At 41.4% G+C, this 10,676-nt stretch overlaps 1 protein-coding gene across 1 annotated transcript in view; it reads left to right on the top strand.

Moving 5' to 3' along the window:
* The window catches only part of LOC112566923 (glutamate receptor ionotropic, NMDA 3B-like), an 82,951-nt gene extending 76,773 nt beyond the window's left edge, over positions 1 to 6,178 (top strand). Inside the window, 1 exon segment of the mRNA XM_025243355.1 lies at positions 5,611 to 6,178. Coding sequence (XP_025099140.1) covers positions 5,611 to 5,965 — 355 coding nt within the window. The 3' untranslated portion in view covers positions 5,966 to 6,178.
* The last annotated feature ends 4,498 nt before the right edge of the window (positions 6,179 to 10,676 follow it).

Consider the following 10,676-nt stretch of genomic DNA (forward strand, 5'->3'; position numbering starts at 1 on the left):
AATGGTCTGCAATTTTTCTAATGGCAATGGTTCACGATCTTGCCGAAAATTGTATTTTTTCAACTAAGAGAGGAATAGCACTATAATGTAGAGATCACGTGGGTAGTTAGTTGAGTGTATCTACCAAAGTAGTCTTTCACAAAGTTTAATCGTATTAAAGTTAATTATAATTTTTTTTATTCTTGCCTCTCAATGATTGGATTGAAATTATTTTACATATAAACTAGCACCAAGCACACTTTTTTCCAAACTTTTTTGGTAATTTTCCAGAACTGAATTAACATAAATTAAAAAAAAAAAACAATTTTCTTTGTTTATTGTGCTGGACCAGACAAAAGAAAATTGGACTCTTGAAGAGTCAACCACCCTGAAGAGAGAAAACATTTCATGAAGCACGCATAATGAATTTATTTTTTTAAAATTAAAACTTCAGAATAACCTTCCATCGTGTATCACACATGAATATTTTTTGTAAAAAAGAGAATTATGGAAGGGAAGGCGCCACAAAGTTTTCGTCGAGGGACGTGGCAAGCTGGCCTCCTCGCGCCTCAAGCACGGTGTTTCCCATTCCGCCGGAGCAAGAATAGCTTTTCTGACACACTGCCAATACGTGCAGCTGAAAAATCTTGCAGAAAATTTAAAAGAAAAGAAGAAAAGAAACTTCGCACCGAATGGCACGCACAACTATTTCGTATGTTGCCCACATGACCTGCACGTGTCCACAAGGCTGCAACAGACTCGTCTGTCAGGATGACCTTTAACCCCGCTACACCCTCAAACAATTTTAGGAAAAACTGTTTTTAGATACAAACAACAACTTAAAGGGATTAAATATTCACAAACGTGTGCTGCAGCAAAATAGAAGACTTGCCCTACATTTTTCAAAAAAAAAAAAAAAACGGTTAAAGTTTCAAAGTACGTTTCCCATTACAGTGGAAAGGAAAAGTGTTCAAGATTTAGGTGAGATTGAACCGGGCACATGCAAGCTCACGCACACACTTTTTAAAATGAAGGGAGTGCAAAAAGAAAGCGTGAGACTGTACATTGAGTTGTTTGCTTGTTTACAATTAACTGAGGCTGTTCGAGTTGTGTCTCCAACAGACATAGAATTAATATTTATTGTGCTTTTCTTTGTACCTGATGTCCAGCAGCTCAACTCTCATCAAGCAACATCTCTCCCTGTGAAGAATTACAAGGGCCAATTAATCTTCTGATTAAATTGAAGACTTTAATGACCATTTTTTCTATCTTAATCCCATCTTGACTAACCATGACACTAGACCTGTTCATACACATGCAAGACACACGACATGTTGATGTTCATACGTTCTCTGGAAAAAGTGAATTGATGGAGAGTAAGGGAGAGAAAATGGATGTTTAGAAGCTGGGGTTACATGCAAGTATTTATCCAGAATAAACCCACCCTTACTGGAAACAACACTTTCCATTACCAAATGAAGAAAATCCACAAGGCTCTTATTCAGTTTGCTGCTAAGGCCTGAGTACAGCTCGCCCCCCGTTGTGGCCGTTGCCCGTAACGAAGTTTACTACGATGGAGATGTTTTAGCCACCGTGTTCAAAGCTACAGTCGCCCTCAAGATTAATAGCAGAGGCTGGAGTGCTTCTCATATTTGCCAGCAGTTAAGGACATGCCTACCTGGGCCTTTCTAGCTTCAGAGAGATCCTGGTGCTCCGGTTTCTTCCCTTTTAATTTATCAGGACGTGAATGGCCAACGCAAATTTGATGAAATGTTTGTGAAAACATCGCCTCACGGGGAGGAAATGGCCGTGCACGCGGGCCCTGTCTTCAGAATAAACACGTTTGCAGGTCCACGCGTTCCCTTCGTGTGTTTTTCAGCAAACGAGCAATCAATCCTCTCAAGCTCGCAAATCGCTGTGCCAATGGGTGACTCTGGATGTCGAATGTTGTTGAGGTGGTGGTGATGGTGAGAGTGGAAACAAAGCTCCATGGTATTAACCTTTTCGCTCATAGCCTCAGCCAGCTATTATAAAATCGTCAGAGCTTGGCTGGTTCGGATTTTGGGGTCGCAAACCCTAAAGGGTGAGTAAATTGATGCAAGTGAAACAAAGTTTGTGAGTGTTCTCCCTGGAGGGAATTTTCTTCCAGAGTTTACGACGAAAGTAGGGGGTTGCACCAAGATGGGATGAAAAGAAAGGAAAATGTGTAGTCATCTCACGTCAAGTTATCGACATAATGTCCGCCAGACGACTAATGTTATTGTTTTCTGTCCTCGCTGGTACGGCGGACCAAAGATTTGACCCTAACTTATCACACAAAAACAGCATCTTCTCCCCTGGTCGTGACAGCTTAATAGCAACCATCAGACCTGAGTTATGTTTATTTTAAATAGTGAGACTCCTTGCCAAACACTTTGCACTCCCTTTTTCGCCATGTACTTTGTTCATAGGTTACTTTACTGTTGGTCAAGAAATTTAAATGAGAAATGAACCCCGACCCCTAAAACTTGATTTTGTTTATGTGTGAAAGATAGAAATAAACATATTCATGTTTAAAGAAGAAACGCTAGCTTTACTCATAGTAATTCAGACCTTTTTAGGAATTCACAAGGTCGTATTTTTGACAAGAAATTCATCATGAAAACAAACTGTCAAACACGGTGCCAGAAAAAAAATAATTTGTCTCTGCTATTCATATTTGCAAGAGGTCAAAGGCTATCATGTCTAGAAATCGTCAAGTGTATTGAAGGCAAGTTTGCGCAATGATGGGGAACCTAAGGATGCACTCAAGTGTTGTCTGCGCCTTTCGGCTTTCTCCCCGCGAGTTTGTCCTTCTTCCACACCATTTCACCTGGTCATTGCTAAAGCAGAGACCAAACTCTTCATCACCACCGACCCTGACAGTCCAATAGTTATTGTCCTGGCTCTCCTGGGAGAAAGAACTTGTGGGAGACATTCATAACCTACTGCACGCTGTACTCTCCTTTCTGGTTTTCTTTCTTTTCATCTTCTTTTGTTTACTCTAACCATCATCATCATCGCCGCCATCGACGTCACAGTTCATGATTCAATATATTTTGTGGTCCTTGGTGATTGTGATATATTTGCCATTAGCGTCTGTTTTTCTTCACCTGACTTGTCCTCCGGACCTAACAAAGGTTTTAGATTGTGATAACAGGTTATTTAAATAGTCAGTAGGTAGATATACAGCGATATAAGTAGGCCTCAGACAGAGATTCTCTCGGTAATCTATGTTTTCTAAACCAAAGCAGTCGCTCGGGAATGTCGGTCAAATTCTCGGCATAGTCTCTCACTGTGACATGTCAGCGACTTGGCACTCAGGTTCCAGATAACATTCCGTTAGCCATTACTCACGCCTTGCAGAAAGTCTGTTGGGGGAGGAGGAAGGAGAGAAAGAGAGAATGAAGTAGCAGTACTGTGATGTGCGCGTGGTCTACGTGTAGAGAACAAAGAGCTGCGTGTCGGCTTTCATGATCTTCACCCTTTGCCCCTTCACCCTGGGGAACATGGCGCGCTCCGCTCACTGCGCCCAACTCTGCCGTCTGCATCACGTGACCTGCTGTGCCGGTCAGACTTCGTTAGAATTTGGCATCAGTTTTCAGTTTGATTTTTTTTTCTTTTGTGTGTGTGTGTGGGCGGAAGGGATGCAGCAACAGCAACATCGACAGCATGAACAGTGAGGACAGTAGCTTTGGATGGGAATAGAAATGCTAGCAACCATAATAACATTGCCTGTTCAGTAACAATCCAAATATTGTCTCTAACAAATACTAAAATCTTAAATGCCAGCAAGGACTGTAAAAATTGTTTCTTGAACACTAAAATGCAAGCAAACCTCTCGAATATATGCAAACACGAGTAACGGGTCTCTGGAGTGCTCACAAGCGTGGGACTGGAATTTGAGAAAAGTTCCAACGCAGTGTGGCGGAATTCACTTTCTCCTCTTTTTCTCGGTTTCCCGTGTCACATGTGGGAATAATTACTACACCATTCTCTGCTGCGTCGACAGTTTGTCGCCGTTGTCGCTGCCAGCCACTTTTCCTCGTCTGCCACTCACTCCCCCGCCAAGACCTCTGCCCTACATCTCCTTCCTCCCATACATCGCCCTGCGTCAGCAATGAAAGCTAAATTGGGAATCTACGATTTGTATTTGCAGCTAAAGAAATGGTAGATGGACCCGTGGCCAGCGACAAGAATCTGGTTTAATTAGCAAAGGTCACTGATTTCCACCCTGCTTTGCTGGCCGTAAGCGGGAATCGGTGAAGAGGCTTCGATCATGCAGTCGCGGAAGGTTTTTGGGGAGGCACTCATTTGTCAGCATCCTGGCACAGCCCCAGCTTCTGATTTAAGCTGCTGTCAGATGTAGTACCAGAGTGAATGGATTAGGCTTATTGGAGTAAACCCGAAGGTTTAAATACGAGGCGTGTGCTCAATGAATGGTATTTTATCGCCGGTATGCACTTTGGTGAAATGCCAAGAGATAAAAAAAACTTACATAAATATTTGGAACTTTAACTGTCAGCAGTATGAGTGTAGAAAGTTCATGAAGTTAGTAGAAATAACCCAAGAGGGAACAGCAACAAAAGGTGTCACAGCCAGTGAGAAACATGTTTGTCCCAATACGAAGTTCGAATCGAAGACCTTACAATCCTGACTGCAAGGCCGATGACTGGACGTCCAGGGAGAGCTAGGAGCTTATAAGTCTTGCTAAACTCAGTCAACAGATTAGGTGGTAGAAGGTCTGAACAACTGGTACATCACAGCTGGTCGTAGCCCCAGCCACATTATTTCTCGCCTTCTCAATAAGCCGTACAGTAAAGATGCTTTCGGCTTTCTCCACAGTCCTTTCCTCCATTCATCTCGGAGGTTTGTGGCACTGCAAGGTGCTGTACTCGGACAGCGTATGAGCTGCTTGGCTGAGGTTTTGGACGACGAATACTGTGAAATATAAGATGTGGATTATCACTACACACACACAGATTTTGTTATACAGAGTCAGAGTTGGGTTGCCATAGTTACCATTTTATCCGTATGTTCACACATTGCGGACATTGGCTATTTGAATCGCCGCCTAGTGACACGATCGAGCAGAGAAATAAAAGGGGAAAAAGAGAGAAGAAAAAAGGTCATAGTAAACACAAAGGAAATGAAAGAAAGAAAAATACTTTTTAGAACAAAAAGTGATTGACCAAACGCTTTAGTGATGATTTCTGGACATATGAGTGTGCATGAAATATTTACTTTTAATTTTTTTCTAACTCGTTGCAATTACAAATTATTTTCTAGGTTTCCTTGCGTATGTATAAGTACGGTTCGCATAACAGCCATTTGTTAAGAATTGTTTGTATAATGTTTTTTTTTTTTGTGTGGTATCATCAAACATGGTTATAGAAATAGGTACATAGATGTGGTAGATGATCGACTCTTTCAGTTCCATTGTATACCAGAAAATGCAGCGAGGAAGCAGAAATATCACCATATCAGGGCATGAGACACTTACCAACAGGGACCAGCCCCAGTAATTTGCACCTGTACTTCCGTTACAACACAACCGGTAACCTACAAACCCCAAAGTCCCAATCTCATCGCTGTCTTCTTGTTTTTTCGCAGACGGCAAACCTCACAAGCAGATGGCGACGACAGCGTCTGGACCTATGACCCGGATGCAACTCGCCAGAAAAACGGCGTTCCGCGCAGGCGCAAGATGCAGTCCCAGGGGGCGCTGCAAGGCTCCGTGGAGCCCTTGCTGGGCTCCGATCGAACCGGCGCCGACTCTACAGGGGCGACTACGCCGCTGAAATCGTCGATCGCCGGCAAGAATTCTCCTTCCTCGCAACCGTCGAGCTCCGTTAACGACAGTGATTTCTCATCCGGGTCTCCGCGAACGCCAAGACGAACCAAAGTGAACGATGGAAAAATTTATGAAAATGTCGATGGCGGCATTGATATAGAAAGCTCGATATGATGTGAATATGATGTTTGGCTTTCTTTTTTCTGCTTCTTTCTCCCTTTGTAATGGGACTGACAAACATTGGTGGCGGTTGAAAGATTCAGGTTTCCATGGTGAAGATGTGGCCTTGATGCATGCGTCTTCGTGTGTGTCTGCAAAAGCGTTCATGTCTGCATGTGTTGTGTTCATGAGTCTATCTTAGTGAGAAAGAAAGGAAAGAAAGAAAGAGAACTGGAAAGAAGGGAAGAAAGAAAGAAAAAGAAAATGAAGATTGCCGCAAGAATAAGTAAACTAAAGTGTTGATGACCAGTATCCCAAGTGAAAGGTCCAGGGAAGTGCATTTGTTTAGTGTTGCTGCACGACACAAGGATGTTTTGACTGTCTTTATTCGTAACGGTTGTCGATTGACTCGTGATGACCCTTGGGTTTCTGCCATGAAAGAACCTTACAATGGAAATGCAAATGACCGACCTGATTTCAGAAAAAAAGCGGTGATTTCTCTCTCTCACTCTATTCCAACCCCTCTACACAAACTATTTGCTCTTAATGGACCTTCCGCAACATTAAACAAATAATCCAGGTGTACGATGACAAGCAAAGTGTCTACGAAGCCTGAATCCCGATGTGTGTATGAAAGTTGGAGACTACAAACCAAGCCATTGATGGAGCACAAATTCGCTCTACATGTTCTTCTTTTAAGCATCACAATCTCATTCTACCTGTGCCGGTCATGGTGGCAAAGACAGACATGCTCACTACCTGCCAGAGCTCACCGAGGGACCGGCGTCTTGGTGGTTTAAATATAACCTTTGACCTGGAAGTGTGGATGCGTTTGACATCAATCTGATCTTTTATATCATGATGTCTTTTTTTTTTCCTCTTCTAAAGCTATCGACCCAGTGAAAGATGTCATGTTCTCTTGTCGGAATATAAAGAAGACTGGAGCTGAACATGGGTGCAAGTTTCCAGATGGCGCCACTGCTGAAGAGTGAACAATGAACACTGTGACTAACAGACAGATGTGTCATCGTGGCTAGTGTATAAAGCAGAATGCACTTCTTTCTGTTCACGAGTGCATCCTGATTGAATATGGTGAATTTGTTACTCTGTTGATGCATTTATGCTTTACATATGATGTTCTATGCAAAAGCTTTGCCACCAGGTCCTCTACAACCCTTGCTGGAGACAAGATGGGGTTAATTTTTTCAAGCATGAAACATGTTTTCAGAACAGACACGACAACTTCTAAAATCAGTTTTCAGAAGTTACACAGTTTAGAACAAGTATATAATGAAGGAATATTTTGAGTACAAGTAAACTGTGTCACAAACAAATATTGATACAATGGTAAAGGATTTAAAAAGACGGGTTGTTTACTGGTCATGCTCATTCTCACTGAATTAAGTTTCAAAATGGCATGGGAATTAAATTATTTTGTTGGCTGGGCAATGAGTAAGGTTACCTGAGACTGCTGAGCCACTTCACGAACTGTTCTTTCTCTCGACAGTAATCAGTGAGGCTTGCAAGTTATGTAATTACCGGTGTAAGAAACTTCCTGAACTGCACACGGCAATAACTTATTAACAGCATTACTAAGATCACACCTAAGAATTATTCAGAATGAAAGAATTTTTGGTTGTTGCGAGTACCATTGGTGCAGCTCTCTGATGGTAAAGGAGCTGTTCTAAAAACATAATCAACATAGAGATGAATGGTTCGACTGGATCTTGTAGAAAATCAGATTCCAGCAGAGGTCTGATGTGAGGATGATACAAGTAAAACTTCATCACACGCTGAAAACTCAGTATTGAGCTTCACATGGACACCTGGTGACACGTGTGCAGGTGTTGATGAGTTGTAACGATGATTACAGTAATGTGGACAATAAGTTTTAGGAACAGATATTGATGAATTCTATTTAACGAGTATTACAGCAATCTAAACAGTATTAGATACAGTCTCACACCTTGTCTTTTCCCTTGTTTTCTTCAGGTCCATCCTTGCATCCTGTTTTTTTTTCTTCTACTTTATTTCTTTTTTTCTTTTGTTGCTTCTGTTATAAGAGAAGTATTTTGTACTTTAGAGGAAATGGATGACTAATTGGTTAGAGGACCGGCATCTATGACCAGAGGCATGGGTAAGAACAGATTCAAAAACCCTTTAATGAGAAAAACGACCCAGATGCTAATACCTACCTTGCCACTTACAGGATTGGGGAGTAAGAGACAGAGCGAGGAAAGAGAGGAGAAACCTTCTGTAACAAAAATATCTGGCCAAAGAGATGAGTGGATTTTCCAACATTAAGGTCACGAACTACATTATCCACGGGTGGACTTTACCCTTGGAACAAACACCCTCACACACATATTTGTGCATCTCCTCAAGATCACGTGCTACTCAAACTGTAAAGGTATTGAGAAGAAGGTTCGTCAATGGTATCCCACACCTGCATTCCGAAAAGTTGCAAATTATTTTCTTTCATATGTGCATGCAAAAAATACATGCGACTGAAGCTTTCACGCACGACTGCCCCAAAGAAAGGCATTAATAATCATTCAGTGCTTAGTCTCTAACTAGCAGGTTACTTTAATCACGTGACCTACTGTGGCGCAGACATAAAGGCCTACACTGCTTTCCCGTCCTTTGTTCTTGAACCTAAACATATTGTGTTCAAGCTGTAACAGAGGTGATTTAATTACACATTCTCACTGCCTTGCTTACTTTAGTTAATTTGTTTTAGTTTGATGGCGTTCTAAATTATTATTTTTAAAAGGGTAAATACATTTTACAGAACTAATTTGGCAACAAAAATTCCCAAGACTGGCATTTTTTTCTCCACCCATCCATCTGCTGGTCTGTGTCTGTCTGTCTGTCAGCATCCATCATTCCATTACAAAAAAAGTCTCCATCGCTTTAACATTTTCGCTGTTTGTAACATAGAAACCATGATGGTTTCCTGTTCATGTGCTTTAAATCAGCTGTGTACAGCCTCCATCGCTGCTTCCAGAAAGCTCCAGTCAGTGTCATTGTCCAACAGTCCATGTAGATGGTCTGTATATCTCCTCGTCGCAGTTCTCTGTCGCATCTGTCAGCCTCCCCAAGTGAAGAGGATTGCAGTACAGGAAACAAGTCCTTTACAGCAGTCTTATGTTAAGGGTGCTCGTGTTAACCATGTATCAACAAGGATTGTTTATATGTATGCTGCGGTCCTAACTAGTCATCAGCACAGCTCTCTTAGCAACAGCCTTCATTCTGAGTGAATTCGTCCACATTTCACTTATTGTGTTGCTGGTAATCTGTTTGATACTTATTTCCCGCAAATATTTATCATATGACATGTCTTTGTTTACGTGTGAATATATTCATGTGTATATATATATATGAGATGGACTGGAACATGCAGTCTATATGTATTTATATTATTTTCTTGTTTCGGGATGTTTTGTTTTTCTCGATTTCTCATTCTTTGTTTTGGCTTTGGTTATATGCTTAATCTTGTTTTTTAGTGGTTATAGTTGTGTGTTTGGAGTAAAAATCCCATTCTTGTTAGGAAATACTGAAAGTGATGTGATTTGCTCAAAGTTCTCATGAACAATCATGTTTATGTGTAGCTGTTTGAAGAATGAATTAAGGTGTGTTTAAAATGTATGTGTAGCTAAGGAATATTCACAATTATCAACGATAAAAGTGTACAAGGATGATTGTGTTGGAAATTCCTTGTAACATAACATCGAGTGTCCAGTTATTTCCCCTTGTCTTCTGTCTGATTATGCTTCCTTTGTTCTGTGGGGCGGATTCACGATGAAATATTATTACTGTTTTTGGCGAGTTTTCATATTTTTTTTCAAATGGGACGCGAAAATGTTGTGAAGACAAAGTATGTGAAAGTTGGAGTTCATTTCTTTCTTCACTAAACAGCTGGATTGAACATCCCTCCCTCTCTCTCTCACACACACATTCACAGTTCAGCATTGATCAAACATCACAATGTGTGGCCATCAACTATTCACATTCTTGTCATGGGTTTGAGTGCTGAATGCTTTTCTCTCCGCCATCCGTCCTTTGGTAACAACTTCCATTTGCTAACAAAAGAAACTGATCGAAAAAAAAAACTTTCCAAATGAAAAAAACAGTTTTTGGTAAAAGAAAAAAAAAGTTTAAACGATGGTAGTCAAAGCATGTGTGTGATATTTGGTGGAGTTTTTTTTTAAATATATAATTCAGAAAATTCTTCTTTTTGATTAGAAGGCTGAGAATTCAATGCATGTGAGGGATTCTTATATCACCTGTCGACAGAAAGACAGACGCTCTTGCTTTTGAACACGCTGAAAACGCACACAGAATGGTTGCCAGGGAAGCATTATGGCGACAAGCTCTCCTTAAGAAAAAGGAAAAAAAATATAATTTGATAAATCTGGAGGGCGGTGATGGATTAAGGAGGAAAGCGGAGCGAAAGCTCGAGCGCAATACGATTAAAAGATGGCTGGCCAGCTCGTGAGCACCGAAGATCGTGGTGGAGAAGGACGGTCCTCGATCAGCTGACTGCGTTCTTATAAACAGGAGATGGAAAACACTTCAGCCTCAGGTCGGTCCTCGCCAAACCTCCAGAAACGTGGTGACACTGCATCTGCTGCCGGAACCTGATTGGGCATCTAGAACGGGAGGGACTGTGGGAGTGTTCGAGGTTGACAAGTGCGGAACCATTCAGGGCGAATTGAAAAAGGAC

This window comes from Pomacea canaliculata, linkage group LG1, assembly GCF_003073045.1.
Source record: "Pomacea canaliculata isolate SZHN2017 linkage group LG1, ASM307304v1, whole genome shotgun sequence".
NCBI lineage: Eukaryota > Metazoa > Mollusca > Gastropoda > Architaenioglossa > Ampullariidae > Pomacea > Pomacea canaliculata.